The following is a 21831-nucleotide window of genomic DNA, read 5'->3' as shown; positions in this document are numbered from 1 at the left end:
GTTCATGTAAATTAGTATAATGGGAAATGAGCCCTGTCGTCGCACACGAGCAACGTCGCCGTGTTGGATATGAGCCTTTTTCAAAATTGATATTAATATTTGCCGATAGATATGTTTTTTTTATAAATAATAGCACCCTCGAACCAACAAGCAACCTCATCCCAGCAAACAACAGATGTAGATTGTAAATAGGGCAATTATAAATAAACAAATAACAAACTCCCGGGGCGAAGGAAAGGTTGGTGGTTATCTGAGAGATCTCCAGATGGACAAGCCTGTTTGATGTGACACTAGGTCGGGGTCACCAAGAGGGGAGGGAAAATTCCAAGCCAAGAGTTCGCCCCCTTTTCCGTCAGCCGCAGACATAGTGACGCTAAGAGTTAAACAGTTGCCTCTTATTTTGCTATTAAAACGACGGTTACAAAGTTCAAAATCCAACAACAGGAATAAGCCAACATTATCGATCCTCACACCCACTCCAAATAAAAATCGGGCCATAATCTACATCAGTGAATCATTAATCATTTATTAATTCGATATCAAATGATTTTCACCTTTAATACTTTTACTGTTAAATCACAAATCTTTGGGACAGAAAATACAGAGTCACATCAAGGGTTATCGAGAAGGAATGAGGCGAACGGGCAAACTTACGAAACGAGTTTAAACAATATTCCAAGAGACCCTGACCGCCTTTGTCTTCCCGCAGCGCGGGGGAGCAGGAATTACACCTTATCGCGAGGGCCATCTGCACACCCGATGTGCGGGCCTTAATAATGGCCCCCCACCCCACCCTGCTACCGCGGGCAGACAAGTAATTAACAGCAAAACCAGGCGAGCAAGTTTTAAGCTAAAGAAATCACAATACATAATTTCATACATAACATTAATGTTAACGCTATATAATATGTAAACTATATTCAGTTTATATAACCTTGCAAACACCAAGGAATACGTATTCCCAGGATCAAGAAACATACCTCTTAACCCAGGATATCGGAAATAAAATGATATAAGCATACACACGGAATGACGAAATTAATAAAAAACTGAGGAAGGGCCAGGATAACGGGGTGAATTACAACCTTGTTGAACATAAACCACATGATATTTGAGCAATGTTAAACCGGGGGCCAGGGAAAAAGAGAGTCTCCCGGCCACCTTTGTCTTCCTGCAGCACGTGATAAGAATATGCATACGCTCAAGAGAGCATCATCTCCTTGTGGAAATAAAATCAAATACCTTGAGTCACAGACAGAATCATAGCTGCAAGTGGTACGATGCCAAACCGTGATAAAATAAATGTTAACTTTAAAAACCTTAAACTCCTTTGTGCGCCGGAAAATGTCCTACAGGGGGGAATCTCGCCCCTCCCTCCAGATTGTATAGCGCAGACAGAGGGACGCCTGCGGGACGATTTTGAACTGTATCCTTTGATGGTTTATGGCTCGAGGAAGCCAACAACGGAACTATGTCATAAATGACACACACATGCACACACATACAGACACGCACACACCATCCCCACGACACACAGCTAGATCAAAGGGGGCTCCGCCCACGTAAGGAGGAGCCAAGGGGAGAGATTTTGGCATAAAGATAGAACGCTACAGCATTGAAATCAGCATCAGCCTGCGGACCAGCTCAACTCATCCCTGCAGAAGAAGATCCATCATCAGAAGATCAACCATCACCGACGCAGAAGAAGTCTCTACAGCTCGCCAGAATGGCAAGACCCGCTATTTAGCGACAGGCTACGCTGTGCGAGTCAGCACCATCAAAAGGGAGCCTCGCAACGAACGTGCATCGCCAGCGCCAGTGACCATCACGTCAACGACAACCGTGCCAGCGACCAGCAGACAAGCGCCATCTACCGATCGTACAGCTCGGCCCGCTACGAGCGAGCCGTCAGCCGGCCATCACGCCGACGGCGCACGACCGCGACAGCTGCAGCGAGCTGTGATCGCCATCTACCGACCGAACGCCGCGACTACAGCACCGTGCCACTCCGTCAACCAGCGAGGATCGAATCAACTACTGTGAAAGGAGGATCAACCATACGTATGATGCACTGCCCCCCCACCACACGACAAACCAGGCGTCTGCTTGACGCAAATAATTAATTCCGAACATTGGCCTACTCCCCACAATCCATATCACTCAAAACACACACAAGTCATTAACTAAAGCTTATTCCTCAAGACGTGAACCATCAGTGGCCGTAAAAGCATCGCGACAGACGAAGGATAACCATCCGTCGTTTATAAGTACAGTAATAATTTTCCTCCTCAATGCTTTTATTTTGGGTTGTACTTCTAATCGCACAAATTACCAACAGATCCATCAATACGAATTCATCCTTGACACCTTCGCCACGGAACTACACTCAAGGGGGGGGGGGGGAATAGCGTGTCCAACCGGTTTCCTTATCAGGCGATCTGGTCCATAATTAATTAAAAGTTGGCCCAAGATAAGGATCTCAGGGGAAAGCGCGCACACCATTGCACGCCCTCACTCCAAGCCATTTCTGTAATCATATAATCTTGCCAATGGATCTATTGATATTTGTGCCTTTGAGAATAATAACTGTTTTTGATTGTCTTTTCGTATGAATATCGCGGTATTATCTTTAAGTACCTTTCGTTCATAATTGCCGCACGTGTTCGTGTTACGCTGCATAAGAATTAATTGCTCTGATATCAAAAGTGAAACGTGATAAGAATTGCCTTAAAGGTTGCTTATGGATCTATAAATGAATGCAGGACGGTGTGGGCAATTTTAAAATTATATATTATAAGGTTAAGGTTTTTGTTTAGAATAGCATATCCATGTTTTTAACTCTCTCTCTCACCAACTGGGTTCGCGTCATGCGGGGGAAGGAATCAATGTGCCGTTGTCAAAGTGAAACAACACAGTCGTTGATGATACTGTGTTGATACTGTGCTGAAATTCCAAGATTGAGAGTCGCATCTCTTAGAGTTAAGGTTTAATTAGAAAATAAATTGATTAATGCAGAAGTGGTTGTGTGTTCTTTCCTGAAATTTATGCATAAGAACTGTATTCTGCGGTGAGATCTGAACTTGGAGACCTGGCATAACACACTAATCCATACTCAATAAATGTTAAAGCGAGAATAATTGTATTATACTGATCGATAATACGAAGTTAAACAGCGAAGCCGAGTTCAATCTGACATGCTCACAGCACCTGCATAACTGCATACGATTAATTGTATTATCCCGATTGATAATACGACCTCGTCAGCGAGGCGGGACCTAATTATCATAACGACTCGCATTAGCATAATCACACACACTCACATAAATTAATACGATTATCTCTCGAATTATCATTATTTATGCGCATAAATACATCAATTAACATAATTTTTGATAATCCTACAAATTTGGAATTTAATTTAATTTTCATCAAAATATTCATAACCCACATATACAACAGCCGCACGCACGCACAGTAGCTGCGTTAAAGGAGGATTGGCATGTTAAGGTCAACGAGAATAATGGGAAATGAGCCCCGTCGTCGCACACAAGCACCGTCGCCGTACACACCCACAGCAGCTGCGTTAATGGGAGAGATTGCCATGTCAATGTAAACGAGTTAAATGGGAAGATAGCATGTCTGTGTCAGAGGACCGGGCATAGCGCCACCTCGTGGGCAACACAAGCTGCGGCGTTGGCTGCTGCACAGTGAGATGCCAGCGTATCAACGAAAGAGAACCACCGTAACGGTGGCCGTGCCAGTGAGACATACAGCCTATTGAACAGCGAGAGCTACCGTTACATCCAGGCAAAAGGGAGCAGCGGTGGCTATGTTAGTGAGACCTTAGTTTGTTAATGTAAAGACATTTAACAGGGTGATGTAATTCAGAGTCAGAAATAACTGCTAAACAACGGCAGGAAGGATGGAAACATCACAGCAAGTTATGACTTACCTGGTTAATAACATCCTTCCAATGATTGCTCAGTTTGTACCCATCTTCTCAGTTGAAATTGTGTCTGTGTTTATATATCTGGATGATAGCCCGAAGGTTTGCAGAGTACCTTGGTCTCGGAAAAAAACAATGTCGTGTGAACCGACCACGTTGAAGCAGTGATCTGCCATGGCAGAGGCATTGGTTCTGCCGTGTTTCAGATCTGCCTTGTGTTCGCGAACACGGTCCGAGACATGCCGATGTAACTGCTACCGCAGACACAACTTAGTCTGGAGACACCAGGGTATAGCATGCCAGGAATCACATCCTTCACAGATGGGATCAAATCACGGATTTTGTGTACTGTGTTGAATCGAACCTGGATCTTGTGTTTTTCATAATAAAGGTTTTTGGGTTAGATCGCGTTGTTTATAAATGTGTCGTAACCCTCCACCACCCGACACGGGCAATCAGCAATAAAAAGTGTCACGTTGACAAAAGACAAATAGTTCACTACTTTAGCCCACCGGTGTGTTGAAGAGTGAATCCACAACATTTACAGTTTGAATACGACGTTTCGCTGGTAATTACATCCAGCATCATCGGGCAATTCGCCAGAATGGTAAAGCCCTCACTTGCTCTTGGTCTTAAATAGAGCAGCAGGGTGACGTCATCATTTAACTCATTTCTTCAGGTGCAATGATTTTAGGCGGAGGGGGGTATTGTAATTATATAATCGATTGGTAATCAGTCAATGGTTATGATTAGTAATGAGTTGTAAATTAGTTGTAATGTGTGTTATTGTGATTATATGCTACATTAGTAATCCGTTAATTAATGTTTTCCCTATAAGGAATTGTAATATGTATATTTAATAATACGCTTCCAAGCCGCACTAAGCCTATAGCTATCAGAACGATTAAAGTTATTTCTGTTTCTCTCAATTTCAATGGATTCTCTAATTAGTCTTTGCCAGTAATAATTACTTTTACACAACACTTCAACGCTATCAAAATCAATTGAGTGTCCTTGCTGACAAGCATGTTCTGCCACTGCCGACAGTTGTGTTTGAGATAATTTAATATTTCTTTGGTGTTCTTTTAGTCTTATGCTGATGTTACGTCCTGCTATGTATGGCAAGGTGATGGCTTTGATTGGGTCCTCAGATAGCTCTCTCCCCATGGTTGGGGATATAGCTTTATGGAATGTGCGGTTTGAATATCCATTCATCTTGAGGACTTGGTGTACGTGCTCCAGCTCACTGGCTAGGTGTTGCTGGTCGGAGATGCAACGTGCACTATGGTGTAGTGTTTTGATGAGAGAGTTCTTCTGGGCTGGATGGTGGTGGGAATCAGGCTTTAGATAGGAATCCGTGTGGGTGGCTTTCCTGTAGACAGAATGTCCCAAACAGCCATCAGGTCTCTTCTCGGTCAAAACATCCAGGAATGGTAGCTTGCCATCATTTTTTACTTCCATGGTGACATTGATGGATGGGTGTATGGCTGTGATGTTCCCTTCCTGCCACCTTCCGATGTTAATAATAACAAAAATTTCCCCGTGGCTTCGGCTCTCAGATTTCACATTAACAGGTTGAATTTCTCACGCCAATGTGGCCACCTACGGACGCTGACCTCTGCGCCGCGGTGGCTCTGCGATTTCACATTAACATGCTAATCTCTCACATTAACATAGCCACCCGTGCACTCATCGTGGATGCCGCTCTCCGATCTTACATTAACATGCTAATTTCTCACATTAACATCACTAGCCCCGCCCACTTCGTTTATGACCCTAAGACTACACCCTATAAAACAGTCTGCATTCAGCAGCTTTCTTCCTCTTTCCTCCTTGTGTTGTGATTGAAACGTCGAAGTTTTTTTAAATAATTTTCTTTGAACCATCTACGTGACTCTACCGAAAGACCCAAAGAATAACGATTATTTTCCTGAATTATTTTATCCCCAGATATAAAATATGTATGATAGCAAGGTTACCGTGGCAGTTTTTTTACGGGAAAATGTTTCCTAAAGGACGATAATAGTATGTTTCAGAGAATTTGGGGGAAAAAAAGTTCCGTGATATTAAACATCCACGGAAGAGGAAAACAAACAGGAAGCGTATGTATAAAAAAAATAGGATTTACGCCAAGATTTCAACCCATGGAAGATACTGCTCACTGTAGATTCTGGTAGAATTTTCCTCCTCAAACAGAACCGACCAATCCCCGTGGCTGGTGGGCTAACGCAGGGGACACCTGATGGCAGACGTGAGCGGCAAGATCAGCGAAGGCTGGCGGGAGGGAGGGCGCGGACCGAGCAGGCCGCCCAGGGCCCGAGTAACGGATGCGACCTCCCATCTCCTTCAGCTCCGAGCACACCGCGTCGTACAGCTGGGCCAGCACGCGATGCCAAGCGGCGATGTCGCCCGCAAGTGCACCTACGGTGGGTTGGAGCGGGGCAGAGCGGAGTGGAGCAGAGCAAGGTGCAGCAGATCAGGGTGGAGGGGAGTGCAGTGGGGTGGAGTGGGGCAGAGCGGGGTGGGTTGGAGCGGGGTGGAGCAGAGCGGGGTGGAACAGGGTGGGGCAGGGTGGGGCAAGTTGGAGCGGGGTGGATTGCAGCAGGGTGGAGCAGAGCAGGGTAGAGCGGGGTGGGGCGGAGCGAGGTGGAGTAGAGCGGGGCGGGGTGGAGCGGGGTCGAGCAGGTTGGAGTGGAGTGAGGTGGAGTGGTACGGAGTAAAGCAGAGCATTGTGGAGCGGGGTGGAATAGAGCGGGGTGGAGCAGAGCATGGCGGAGTGGGGTGGAGCGGGTTAGAGCAGGGTGGAGTGGGGTGGAGTAGGGTGGAGCGGGGTAGAGTGGAGCGGGTTGGAGCAAAGCGGGGCATAGCAGGTTGGGGCAGGGTGGAGCGGGCTGGAGTGGAGCGAGGTGGAGCAGGTTGGAGTGGGTTAGGGCGAGATTGGGATGGAGCAGGGTGGAGCAGGGTGAAGCAGAACTGGGTAGAACGGGTCGAAGCGAGAGCGGGGTGGAGCGGGGTGGAGCGGGGTGGAGCGGGGTGGAGCAGGGTGGAGCGGGGTGGAGCAGGGTGGAGCTGGGTGTCGCGGGGTGAAGTGGGGACAGCGGCTCTGAATGAAACATCTGCGTGATTAAGCCGGTGCCGTTTGAGGTGTGGTGATGAAGGAATTGCTATATATACTACATTTGTTGTGGAGTAAATGACGACACGAAGGCAGACGTTGTCGGCGGTGACGCCAACAGTTTATTAAGGGCTGTCGCCTAGCTTTTGGGGAAGGGCTAACACAGGACTTGGATAAGCTAAATCTCCCCGGGGGAAAGGTACTGGGAATCCCTACGCCCCCCCAGGCTAATGGGCTCTTCCCACAGCGCTGACCAACTCGGCCAGCCGGGTAAAGCAGCCCCCCCCTAGCCTGGTGCTATTTATCCCCTACCCTGGGTCCCCACTTCCCTACCGCTCACGAACCCGGCTCCTGGCGAAGACCCCGACCACGTCACGGGTCCCCCCTCAAATACCCCGAGGGGACATGACGTCACGCCTCCCGAGGCGAGTGTGACATTCCGTCATCCCTCTACTCCTCAACACATTCATTGATCTTTAGTGGTACGTTAGTATTGATTTTAAGCTTTCGTGACTGCAGGAATCCATACTCTTTGATTCTTTCGGAAAAATAATAGATCACGACGTTTGGATCGCAACACAAGCAATGGGACAACCATAGCAGAAAAAAACTGCTATGGTTGTCCCACCTGATGACGATTGCTTGTGTTGCGATCCAAACGTCGTGATCGAGAATTTTTCTACCTACGTGACTTTACCGAAAGAACCAAAGAATATGGTACGTTAGCATTTTAAGATAAAAATTTTTGGTAATTTTATATATATCATGCAATGTGTTTTTTTTTTACATTGTGTCTAAAAGCAAACCAATTAAAACCAATGGGACATGCGGAGATCAAATCGGATCAATATAGGCCCAGTAACATCCTTACAAATCTACAGACCCGCCAGCATCACAAAGACCAAATTAAATTCACATGGTTCCAATGGAATCTGTAAAGACTCTCTGCAATGCTTATTACAGCGAGGATTGCTACGACTGTGTTGGTCAATTTGGGGATGGGCACACCTATTCATTATCTGCAAACTAGTGTTAAGAAAATGCATATGTTCATGAAACATCCGGGGAAGCCAATGGGGACACACCGTGGTGAGCGTGGCGTGCCCCGCGCGGGTGGTGGGCGCTCATCTGCAACAGGAAGAACTCCCAGAGGACGCGCTTGGCAGAGCTGCAGGGCCGCATGTTGAGCCACACGTAGAGCAGCGCGGCGCCCGACTCCTCGCCCACGCGGCACAGCAGCCGCCGCTGCCCGTCGTTGGCGCCGGCGGCACGCAGGAAGGCGGTCACCGCTGTCGCGGTGCGTTCCAGAACGTCCGGTGAGCGCTCGTGTCTACGATAGTGCGAAACCCATGGATGGCAACTTAAAGCAGGGAAGAAAAATCACGAACGAGCGTGAATTTTGCAATGCTTCCCCGACGTGTTTGTCCTGGGAAGTATTTAATTGCCGATAATGTCGAAATGTTACCTTCGAAGCTGCATGACAAGATGGGGTCATGTGTGATGACACTATCGAAAAAGGAGGTGAGGTACATGCACAACATGTGACATAATTCATTTTATTGCAAAATATTGGGGAAGCATCTGGTCAATTTGATCGATTTCATTTTTTATCGGCCGAATCCCTAATATCAACACAACTTAATATTGCAATGTGATATAATCAGATCCAATATTATAGACAGAGCAATTGCCTTAATGCTGTCAATCTTAGTTATAAAGTATTTAAAAAAGTAAATAACACATTAATATGTTTTGCTTTAAAATACAAAGGTTGCTTCGATATGCTTTCTACAATAATGTCCCTTATCCAGAAAGAGCCTCGCTGAATCTCAACACTCCCTATCAGTAGGGTTTTGCATTGGGAAGTTTGGCTAATTTCCTTTTTGAGGGTTTGGTGAGAGGAGACTCGGGTACCCAGAAAAAATCCATGGAGAGAAAGGTGTAGTCCTCAAAGCCCAGAGATATGATCAAGATTCAATTCCTGTACTGCCATCCCCTGGGCACCTCGCAGCCTAATCCTCCAACACCTGGTATGACCTGGCAGCCTCTTATCCAAGTATTAACCAGAAATGTGAAAAGATTGGGTGCATTCAGGTAGATTTGGTTGTAGACCTTAACGTTTGATGAAGCAAACACGCAGCATGTTTGTGTAGTGACTTTACAGTGTCACTACTGGATACACACACACACGCACACGTGTGATGTCACTTTGCGGGGGAGCGTCACTACCACACGGGTCTACACACACACATGACGTCATCCCGTCTGGAGGCGGGAATGACGTCAGGGCCGTGTCAGAAATCGGGAGACCATGGGTGAGGCCACGGGGGTTGTGTAAGACCGTGGCACTCTGAGTGAACCCGGCTGGACACGTGACCGGATCAAGGTGGGGGCCGGGGGCCCGGGGGGCACCTTGGGGGGCCACGTGAACAGCCGAGGAGCTTCGAGAGGGTTCTTGAAGGAAGGTGTGACCGGGCTAGGGCCCGGACACGCCGAGGCCCATATAAGCAGCCTCCCCACCGGGTTCGGGGCTGCTCGTGTCAAGAAAGAAGATGCATCTTGAAGACGCCTCCTAAGAAGAGTCAAGCCTGCAGCCAGCGGACCCACCAGTAGCCCACCTGGCTGGGTCACGCTTGTGTATCCGAGAGTCCGTGTTTGCGAGTGATGGTATGTGTTAGAGCAGGTCAGTGGTTACCACCCTATGTTAAGTGGAACGTGTTGGTGTTAATAAATAGTGTTGCCTCCCAAGAAGTTGTGTGCGCCTATCTGAGCCCATTACATTTGTATAGGATGTGCGGGGGGGGGGGGGGGTAGAGGAGGAAAGAATAATAATGTCAGTATTACCAATGAGCCATAATCATCCTGGCCTTCAACATGGGAGTGTTGAATTTCACTCCTCGCTCAGAGCCACCAGCTGAGATTGCTTCTTTGTGCAGCGAGAAAGTTGGATTTTAATCGCAATCTTAAGGGTGTCGTCTATGGCTCTACAAGCCTTGAGAATTACCACCTTGAACAAACGTGCGAGTGGAAGATGATGCAGATACATGCTGGAGTCTTAATTTGATAACATATCGACGAGTGCGCCATCCATGCATACCCTGGCGGTATCGCTGCAATCCATACAGCAACTACTGCTGCCTTGGAATGGTTAAAAACCTTAACATTCAACTATGACATATATACAAACTGTTGCTTCCATCTTCTTTGGTTCTTTCGGTAAAGTCACGTAGAATGCCATACGAAAAAAGAAGAATCACAATTAGTGTGGCTAAAGTGGCTGCATTAAAGGGTACAAAGTGGGTCATTTCACAGTGGTAGGTCTCATTTGGTTGCAGGCTATATGAGGAGATGCCACGGACTAGGCCATCGTTTTTTACCTGTGTTCTCGTCTGATGGTCAAATGCCTGCAATTTTAACCTCATGTGTACTTTTCCTGTTAAACAGTAGTGTTAATCCATGTGGTGATATTAGCGTGTGTGTGCGTTTAATGCTGACCGCAGGGCATGCAGGGCGCGCAAAGAGAAGCACGGGAGGTCTCGATAGGGTGTGTCGCATTGGAAGCTGCAGGCAGAGAGCAGCAACCGCACAGCGAGGGCCAAGACAGCACGGTCCAGTTCTTCTTTGCTCTCCAGCAATCGGCAGCACAGCTTCTGCAGGTCTGGTGACAAATCCACAGAGACAAGTACATGTACAACCTTTCAGTCAAGAAACAGCCTTTCTGTCCACTCACTGTCAATCTACTGGATGTGGGGGTTGTTTGACCATACTTCATCAAGCTGAAGTAGACTACAACAATCGATTTTACCACTATGCCCTTTGCTGTGCACAAATTACCCCACCAAACTATTTTTTTTTATTTTACCAGGTAGGCCCACTGAGCTATATAGCTCATTTTCAGAAGCGACCTGGAAACAAATGATAGCTCAACGAAGTGACTTACTAAGCGGAAATTTATAGCAGCCAAATACTCTAAACACGTTTCGAAATATTCTTAGTTTTTTCGGTAAAGTCACGTTGAAGAGAAACAACAAAATAACAAAATATATATAAAACAATAAAAAATTTCTCACGACGTTTCGACCATAACTCAAACGGTCATCATCAGGTGTGTCGGTTTGCATAAATTTATTTTGAAAACGGCATATTTATTTATATATATAAAAATAACGTTTGCGTCACGCGCAACGATTGGCTGTTTGCCAGGACTAGTCCATCTATTTTTTGAAAAGAGGAGGGGGGAGACGAAATTTGTTTTTATGTATGCAGTCACGAAAGCTTTAAATCAAAATTTAATCGCCTCTACGGGGAGGGTTTTCACATAACTTTAAGATCCTTCAACAAACTCCGGGATAAGAAAGCTCAGCTGATCGAGTCTCTCACCTTCCTGAAGAGATGCCGCGACTCTGGGGTAATACCAATCGCATTTACACTCACCTCTGCTACTGTAACTTCTTCTAATGCGAAACGAATTCTTTTCAAAACTAGCTTAGCTCTTATCTCAGAAAAAATCAGACTTATACGCACAGAACTAGATCAGTTAGACAAGACACTCTACAAATCACACTTATCATTGACGGCAATAATGTCCACATCGGATTGGGAACATGTAGACAATATGACTGCCTCTTCAGCTGCTACTATGTCGACCAAATGTACGGAAAACCTGATTTCCAAATTTAACCTCCTCTTAAACAAAAGACCGGACCCACACACCAAAAAGTTAGACGTTAATAAAGTCGTAATTAATCGCAGTAACAGTTCTATTTCCGATGGTCTGAAATCCGTTTTAGCTAAAGGTCTAAACTTTGCAGTCACACCTAAACACATACCAGTTAATGATATAATTGCCCAAGTAGACGTTGCTCTCAGGGGCCTGGGTCACATCGCTGCAGACGTAGCAAGATCTGAAATCGCTGCAACCCTCAAAAACGCTAAGATGCCAGCTAGCAACCTCAGCAAAGATGAGCGTTTTGAATTATATAAATTAAAAAAGAGGAATGATATTGTAGTTCTCTCAGCTGACAAAGGCAATGCTACTGTTATCATGGATAAAATAGAATACAACAACAAAATTAAAGAATTACTCGACGATGGTAGTTATACAAAAATAAAAAGAGATCCCACCAACAGCCTCGTCACACAAACCAACAAAATAATTTCTGATTCAACCGCATTAATTGATCAATCTAAACAGTTTTCGTTGAAACCTTCTGCTGCCAGGCCACCAAGATTATACGGCTTACCAAAAATACATAAAGTTGATACACCTCTTCGTCCCATAGTTTCTACTATCAGCTCCCCCACCTACAAACTAGCTCGTTTTTTGTCTGAAATCCTGCGTCCTTTCACTGGAAAGACCACCTCTGCGGTACAAAATTCTACTCACCTGGTATCAACAATCAAGGGTATTTCCCTGTCCCCAGACGACCTGCTTGTCAGTTTTGATGTAGTTTCCTTATTCACCAAGGTTCCTGTACCTGACACCATTGCAATCATTGAAGACTTGGTTCATCAAGGACTAAACACTGAGGTACCCCCCCTGGTGAGACACTGTTTAACCAATACATACTTCACTTGGAATGGAACTTTCTACAAACAAACTGAGGGCACCCCAATGGGCTCCCCCCTTTCTCCAGTTATAGCTAACATTTTCATGGAGAAATTTGAGACTGACGCCATCCAGACTGCCACTCTGCGCCCAACCTTATGGAAGAGGTACGTGGATGACACTTTTGTCATCTGGCCACATGGCCGGCCTGCTCTAGACCAATTCTTCGACCACATCAATTCCATACACCCAGCCATCAGATTTACCATGGAAATCGAAATAGATGGCAAGATACCTTTTTTGGATGTCCTAATTAAAAAAAGAGACCTGATGGTTCAATGAGCCACTCTGTCTACAGGAAAGCTACCCATACGGATGCTTATCTGAAACCGGATTCCCACCACCATCCATCACAGAAGAATTCTCTCATCAAGACTCTGTATCATAGAGCCCAATGCATATCCGACCAGGAACACATAAGCAGTGAACTCAAGCACGTACACCAAGCTCTTAGGGCTAATGGTTACTCCGACTATACAATCCGCAAAGCTATCACTCAAACCATGAAGAAGAACCCTCTTGAGGAGCCTTTCAAAACCATCACTTTACCCTACATTGCTGGGATCACAAAAAAGATCTCCAAAATCTTGAATAAACACAAGATCCAGGTCCGTTTCAACACATTACATAAAATCCGTGATCTGGTTCCGTCTGTAAAAGATGTGATTCCGGACATACAATACCCTGGTGTCTACAAACTAAGTTGCCTCTGTGGTAGTAGTTACATTGGAGAAACCAAACGCCATATCTCGGACCGCATTCGTGAACATAAAGCAGACCTTAAACACGGTAGGACCAACACCTCGGCCGTAGCAGATCATTGTTCTAATTCAGTAGGCTCACATGCCATTGACTTTTCCAAGACGGAGGTTCTTTGTAAGCCATCTGGCTTTCATGAGAGATTCGTTCATGAGGCTATCCACATATACAAACACAGAGACAATTTCAACCGAGAAGATGGATTCTATCTTAGCAATCATTGGAAAGATTTGATAAATCATTTCAGTTCTTGATTGATTGTTCACGCTTACAGTGGCTTTCAGACAGCATACATAAAAACAAATTTCGTCTCCCCCCTCCTCTTTTCAAAAAATAGATGGACTAGTCCTGGCAAACAGCCAATCGTTGCGCGTGACGCAAACGTTATTTTTATATATATAAATATGCCGTTTTCAAAATAAATTTATGCAAACCGACACACCTGATGATGACCGTTTGAGTTATGGTCGAAACGTCGTGAGAATTTTTTATTGTTTTATATATATTTTGTTATTTTGTTGTTTCTCTTCAACGTGACTTTACCGAAAAAACTAAGAATATGAATTACTGCAGTCACGAAAGCTTTAAATCAAAATTTAATCGCCTCTACGGGGAGGGTTTTCACATAACTTTAAGATCCTTCAACAAACTCCGGGATAAGAAAGCTCAGCTGATCGAGTCTCTCACCTTCCTGAAGAGATGCCGCGACTCTGGGGTAATACCAATCGCATTTACACTCACCTCTGCTACTGTAACTTCTTCTAATGCGAAACGAATTCTTTTCAAAACTAGCTTAGCTCTTATCTCAGAAAAAATCAGACTTATACGCACAGAACTAGATCAGTTAGACAAGACACTCTACAAATCACACTTATCATTGACGGCAATAATGTCCACATCGGATTGGGAACATGTAGACAATATGACTGCCTCTTCAGCTGCTACTATGTCGACCAAATGTAAGGAAAACCTGATTTCCAAATTTAACCTCCTCTTAAACAAAAGACCGGACCCACACACCAAAAAGTTAGACGTTAATAAAGTCGTAATTAATCGCAGTAACAGTTCTATTTCCGATGGTCTGAAATCCGTTTTAGCTAAAGGTCTAAACTTTGCAGTCACACCTAAACACATACCAGTTAATGATATAATTGCCCAAGTAGACGTTGCTCTCAGGGGCCTGGGTCACATCGCTGCAGACGTAGCAAGATCTGAAATCGCTGCAACCCTCAAAAACGCTAAGATGCCAGCTAGCAACCTCAGCAAAGATGAGCGTTTTGAATTATATAAATTAAAAAAGAGGAATGATATTGTAGTTCTCTCAGCTGACAAAGGCAATGCTACTGTTATCATGGATAAAATAGAATACAACAACAAAATTAAAGAATTACTCGACGATGGTAGTTATACAAAAATAAAAAGAGATCCCACCAACAGCCTCGTCACACAAACCAACAAAATAATTTCTGATTCAACCGCATTAATTGATCAATCTAAACAGTTTTCGTTGAAACCTTCTGCTGCCAGGCCACCAAGATTATACGGCTTACCAAAAATACATAAAGTTGATACACCTCTTCGTCCCATAGTTTCTACTATCAGCTCCCCCACCTACAAACTAGCTCGTTTTTTGTCTGAAATCCTGCGTCCTTTCACTGGAAAGACCACCTCTGCGGTACAAAATTCTACTCACCTGGTATCAACAATCAAGGGTATTTCCCTGTCCCCAGACGACCTGCTTGTCAGTTTTGATGTAGTTTCCTTATTCACCAAGGTTCCTGTACCTGACACCATTGCAATCATTGAAGACTTGGTTCATCAAGGACTAAACACTGAGGTACCCCCCCTGGTGAGACACTGTTTAACCAATACATACTTCACTTGGAATGGAACTTTCTACAAACAAACTGAGGGCACCCCAATGGGCTCCCCCCTTTCTCCAGTTATAGCTAACATTTTCATGGAGAAATTTGAGACTGACGCCATCCAGACTGCCACTCTGCGCCCAACCTTATGGAAGAGGTACGTGGATGACACTTTTGTCATCTGGCCACATGGCCGGCCTGCTCTAGACCAATTCTTCGACCACATCAATTCCATACACCCAGCCATCAGATTTACCATGGAAATCGAAATAGATGGCAAGATACCTTTTTTGGATGTCCTAATTAAAAAAAGAGACCTGATGGTTCAATGAGCCACTCTGTCTACAGGAAAGCTACCCATACGGATGCTTATCTGAAACCGGATTCCCACCACCATCCATCACAGAAGAATTCTCTCATCAAGACTCTGTATCATAGAGCCCAATGCATATCCGACCAGGAACACATAAGCAGTGAACTCAAGCACGTACACCAAGCTCTTAGGGCTAATGGTTACTCCGACTATACAATCCGCAAAGCTATCACTCAAACCATGAAGAAGAACCCTCTTGAGGAGCCTTTCAAAACCATCACTTTACCCTACATTGCTGGGATCACAAAAAAGATCTCCAAAATCTTGAATAAACACAAGATCCAGGTCCGTTTCAACACATTACATAAAATCCGTGATCTGGTTCCGTCTGTAAAAGATGTGATTCCGGACATACAATACCCTGGTGTCTACAAACTAAGTTGCCTCTGTGGTAGTAGTTACATTGGAGAAACCAAACGCCATATCTCGGACCGCATTCGTGAACATAAAGCAGACCTTAAACACGGTAGGACCAACACCTCGGCCGTAGCAGATCATTGTTCTAATTCAGTAGGCTCACATGCCATTGACTTTTCCAAGACGGAGGTTCTTTGTAAGCCATCTGGCTTTCATGAGAGATTCGTTCATGAGGCTATCCACATATACAAACACAGAGACAATTTCAACCGAGAAGATGGATTCTATCTTAGCAATCATTGGAAAGATTTGATAAATCATTTCAGTTCTTGATTGATTGTTCACGCTTACAGTGGCTTTCAGACAGCATACATAAAAACAAATTTCGTCTCCCCCCTCCTCTTTTCAAAAAATAGATGGACTAGTCCTGGCAAACAGCCAATCGTTGCGCGTGACGCAAACGTTATTTTTATATATATAAATAAATATGCCGTTTTCAAAATAAATTTATGCAAACCGACACACCTGATGATGACCGTTTGAGTTATGGTCGAAACGTCGTGAGAATTTTTTATTGTTTTATATATATTTTGTTATTTTGTTGTTTCTCTTCAACGTGACTTTACCGAAAAAACTAAGAATATGAATTACTGCAGTCACGAAAGCTTTAAATCAAAACGTTTCGAAATGTTGAGGCAAAAACCGGAGGATCCAGAGAAAAATCCAAGCGACCACGGGGAGAACATGCAAACTCCAAATATACAGCAGGCGTCAGGGTCGGGATGGAACCCACGCCCGTCCGTATACCAGGCGAGGTAGTTAACATCTCGTCACCGTGGAGTCCCTATGACATGTTGGTAGCCGATCAAAGCGGTATGGAGGCTGGACTTGCTTAGCTTCCAAAGATATGACAAGATTGGGCGCGTTTCGGGTGATCTTGTCATGGGGAAGGCGCTGCGCATCTGCAATGTGAAAGCAGCCCCTTTCCTCACTGCCACTTCCGATTGTGTCGTACCTGCCCAGGTGGACGCAGGGATTTCACACCAGTAGCGTCGCACGGAGAGAACGTCGCGTATGAGCAGCATGATGTACTCGGAGCCAAACTGCATCCGAGCGAACTTGTTGCTCAGGGTTTCGAGGACGTGGCGCACCAGCTCTGAGCACTTGAGTCGCGTGCCACCTGGCAGAGGGATTTGACCTTGCAATTTTATTATTTTAATTAAGTGCTTCAACCAAAACGACACTCACCAATACAAATGACAACATTCAACATCATTCTTAAATTATATTAGTGTTAATCTACTACCCAGACATACTACATTACTTACAGGTTTACCATTTGTCAGGGCAGCAGCAGGAGATAAAATAAGCTATTGTCGACTGTGTTCTGACTCCCTCTAACGCCTTGGCTTTTGTTCCTACTTTTCTCCAGGTTCCCCACTCGTTTGACCAAAAGTGGGTCTTGAGGACACATTCCCAGATCTGCAGCTATATTTTGTGATGTAAATAAACACCCAGGCCCTTTATGTTGGTCCTTAACAGGAATGAACACCAATATATTGCACACATGAGCAGCAAAGTACACTTTGAATTTGATTAGTATTTACACATCTGACATATGCCACCTAGGCAACACAATAATATTAAGATGGATGTTGATTTACCTTGAGAGATGACTTGGGCAATAGCACAATTAAGATGACCAGAAGTTCAGTAAAAAAAATCATGACTCATCACCAATCACCCAGAATACACCAAAATATGCCAGATTTTGCAAGCTAAGCAAAGTTGAGCCTGGATGATTATTGGATGGGTGACTACCGTGGACACCAGTTTGCCCCAGGCAACTGCAGGACAATACTATATGGTCGTTAGCAGAAGGCAGAGGAACAAATAATTTTTGCACTTTGAGTCTATGCTTCCACATCTAAACTCCTTACCTTTACCAATCTGCACCTCCAATTAGCACGGTTGGCTACGTACGGTGTGAAAAACGTTCAACTTACATAACATGCATTCACTGACGAGCGTGAAGTATGATAAAATAACCCCCACAAATCCGTACTGCATGGAGAGGCCCTCATCCAGCAGTGCACTGACAGCAAGAGTGTATACAGACAAGTATGCGGATTGGCTCTAGGCGTGTGTGCACGCACGTCGGTTGGCGATGCGCACAAAGCGCTTGCAGAGCGTGGCGACTTCGCGGCTCCGTGTCTGGCGGTTGCTGCGTGCAGTGGTGGAGGTGGAGGCAGTGGAGGCCGCTGCCTGTAGAGCATCAGTCTCCCGCTGCATGTAACGCTGCACAAATCTGACGCACGCAAGCGGCCACCGTTATCTCTGTCTTAAGATATCCGCGTGTTTGTGTTTTGTACAACTGTGAAGCGTATTAACAGGGTCGCAGGCTTTAACACAGGGGTGTGGAATCTTTTTCTAAGGGCCAGATAGAATTTTCAAAAGCTTTTGATGGATCAACAACTAACATACATGCCATTCATTAGTAATATCCAGCCTGTCTGTTCCCCTCCTCTGCTTTAGGAATTTATGGTCTCATGATAAACACTGTCCATGTCATCATGAAACCATTGATATAACACAATTATTGTCATTTTCATCGTCCTCATGAGCCAGATTACTTTGTTGAGACTGTAAGAGCAGACGTAGGAGGTTGGGTGTTAACTGTACTACAGATGAGAATTCTACAAAAAGCAAGTGTGATAGTGGCATTAACATTAAGGGTCACAATGATGTACTCGCCTTAATTGCTGGATGGTGACGTACACGGAACACAATAATTGCAATACGTTGTTGACGCATTACAACCAGGTGGTGGTTAAGTCATTCCATTTAACGGGAAGCACAGACAAAGCAGTGCTCACTTGAAGACAGCATCCCAGGTGAGGCCACGAGGAGGCCGCAAGTCTGAGCACCGGTCCAGCTCCACGATCACGTCAGGGAGCACGATCAACCTGCTGAAGCGCTCCGCCTCCTTCTGCTCCCATCAGACAACACAGGGCCACGTGGCCAATCAGGTGGCATCAACTGGCAGGACCAAGTGGAACTTCGGGTGCTTGCAGTGTTTGACTGAACTGTGCAAACAAATTCTATTGGTTGAATCGCTCTGCCTCTGTGTACATTCCTGTTGTCAATAAACTGCTGAAGGAGGGCCTCCCTATGCCATGCGCGTCATGAGCGTTATTTAACCATATTTCAACAGGATGGTCAGTGCAGGTTGAAGCGGAGGAGCAAAGATGTGGAGCATACAACTACATACAGCACAACAATGGATATTCCTGCACTGGCTCTGCTCTCTACCTCCTAGCCCCACAGCCTATAATAACCTGCTATCCAAGCATTATCCAGGCTCAACTCTCCTTAGCTTCCAAGATCTGATAAAATTAGGCCCATTTTAGGTGATATGGCCAGAAACCCTTGACCTATTAGTACTCATTAGTAAGTACTTTCCACCCACCATATAAGTGGGGTAAAATGTGGGTACTCCTACCTCATCCAAGATACCTCACCAGCATGGAAAAGTCGGGTAAATACCCTCTAGATTCTAGAAGGGATCTATAGAGTTTACTCTAATGGAGGCCCTGCCGCCAGCAGGGGTAAGAGCAAACAATTGCAGGGCTGCACCTTTACCTTTTACTAATGAAATCTACACAATACAGAGAAAATATATATCAACTTTACAATTATACACATTGTTGGTAACGAATTGGCACATTTTCACCAATTTTTTATCATAACCAACGCATGCCAAAACACAAATTGTGTTCTATGGCTTTCGGCTCTGTCTAATCTGGGCGAAGGAAATTAATGGCCATGCGAGAGCATCACGTTACGACAGGGGTCGGCAACCAAAACAACAGAAGGCATTTTTTCAAATTTGGTAAAAAAAACCCTCAACATTTCAAGAGCTGTAATGCATGTGAATAAGAGACAGTGGTCCTTAATAGATAACGTCATGAGGCAGTCCTTAAAGAGCCGCATGCGGCTCTGGAGCTGCAGATTTCCGATTCCTGGGTTAGGTGAAAGAGGTGGGCTGCGGTGGCATGCCTTGCGTTCTGTCACTTTCTCTCCATCCAAACGCTGGCAGCACTGTTGGAGATCACGAACGGCCATGCTGACATGTGACTCTTTACGTGATCACCTCCACGCTTACAAGAAACAAGAACAGGCAGTCGTCATTATAATAACTTTTTATATATATCGTGAACACGCTTCTAAATTCATAATAAATGTTTTGGGTTAGATCGCAAAAATATAAATGTGTCGTAAACCCACCAGCACCCAACACAGCGAATTAGTAAGGTTTGTCACGTAAACAAAACGTGCCAATTAGTTGAAACTTCAGAACACCGGTGTAATACAGAGAAAATCCACAAAATTTAAAATTTGGCTACGTTTTGCTGGTGAATACAACCAGCTTCATCAAGCGATTTGCCAGAATTGACAAATCTGACAATTCTGGCGACACTTTTATATTTATGTGACCTAAACCAAAAAACTTTATTATGAATAATATTGGTCACGAAAGCCTACGTTTAACTTCAAGCTTCTAAATGTGGCAAATACGGAGGATGCACATTTGCATTGTGCGTGAGCGTGTCGGGTATGTTTTACATGATCGCATGCATCACCTAAGCCAGTGTTCTTCATTGCAAGGCCTGCGGGCCACTGGTGGCCGCTGGTGGCCTTTAGTGCGGCCTCTGACGTTTGGCCCCCGACAATACATAAATGTGAAAACACCCCTTGCAGGCGGTATGGTGGCCCTCACACTGATGTATTATCGGTGAAAGCGGCCCCCCTCTGACAATTAGTTCAGAACACTGATCTAAGCGTCCCTATGACACGTCCTCAACAAGTGGACGACTATATGCACATGGCAATAATGTGTGCGCACATTTGCGCTGTGCGTGAGCGCGTCGAGTGCGCGTTACACGCAGTCCTCTGACATAATGCCACATTGCGAATAGTCGAGGAGAAAAGAGGCGTGAAACTTGAAAAGATATTCAAATTCTAAAATTGCGAATAATCGAATTTCATGAAAGAAAAATACGCGAATGAAGAGATTTTAACGTGCTGATGCAAACCTGTACAAAGCTGCTTTACATTTATTTTTATTAAAACAGCAACGAACATGCAAAGCATCTGGATAAACTCTTATATGGGTAGATGACTTAGTTGCACATGTAGAGCCCTTTTGTACAGTATTTCCACGACTGGAAGGGGACCTCCCCACGCTGTGCGGGGAGGTGGGAGTTATCGTCCCATACTTCACCACGCCGGTCAGTGCATTTTGGTGAAAGCGGGGAACATAGACATGAAAGCACAGTACGGTACAACAATGGATGTATCTGCACTGCTCTTCTGCTGCTCACTAAGCAGTTCCACAGCCGCCTAAGGAAATCTGGCATACAAGGTAGGTCGCCTATACAACCACAATAGCACTGAAACAGCCTTAGTAAGAATAATTAATGATCTCCTAATTGCTGCTGATAAAGGTTCTCCAAGTGCTCTCCTCCTTCTTGACCTAAGCGCAGCCTTCGACATAATTGATCACAATATCTTACTCAACCGATTGGAAGTCTTGATGGGGATCTCAGGCACAACGTTGAAATGGTTCAACTTCTATCTTTCAAACCGCATGCAATTTGTGAAAATGGGCACCTATAAATCCATACTCTTTGGTTCTATTCGGTAAAGTCACGTAGGTAAAAAATAAAACAACAAAAATCACGACGTTTCCGCCACAACAAAAGTGGCCTTCATCAGGTGACGGGACCGTATTGTCACGAGGACAGC

The 21831-nt window shown here is 44.9% G+C and overlaps 1 protein-coding gene across 5 annotated transcripts in view; it reads right to left on the bottom strand.

The window, feature by feature from the left end:
* Positions 1-21831, bottom strand: part of ATM (ATM serine/threonine kinase) — a 90289-nt gene that overhangs the window by 66513 nt on the left and 1945 nt on the right. For all 5 annotated transcript variants that reach the window (XM_032972796.2, XM_032972802.2, XM_032972801.2 and 2 more), the window contains exons 2-8: positions 20083-20183; positions 18900-19012; positions 18180-18331; positions 17039-17203; positions 10557-10719; positions 8147-8391; positions 6186-6367 (exon numbers count right to left, since the gene is read on the bottom strand). In XM_032972796.2, coding sequence (XP_032828687.2) covers positions 6186-6367; positions 8147-8391; positions 10557-10719; positions 17039-17203; positions 18180-18331; positions 18900-19012; positions 20083-20148 — 1086 coding nt within the window. In that variant the 5' untranslated portion in view covers positions 20149-20183. The remainder of the gene's footprint in view (positions 1-6185; positions 6368-8146; positions 8392-10556; positions 10720-17038; positions 17204-18179; positions 18332-18899; positions 19013-20082; positions 20184-21831) is intronic.

This window comes from Petromyzon marinus, chromosome 49 (genome assembly GCF_048934315.1).
Source record: "Petromyzon marinus isolate PM22_M1 ecotype Great Lakes invasive population chromosome 49, UKy_Petmar_22M1.pri1.0, whole genome shotgun sequence".
In the NCBI taxonomy this organism is placed as follows: Eukaryota; Metazoa; Chordata; class Hyperoartia; order Petromyzontiformes; family Petromyzontidae; genus Petromyzon; species Petromyzon marinus.
The sequence above is the reverse complement of the archived record's forward strand: the minus strand, read 5'-3'. Positions and strand labels throughout refer to the sequence as shown.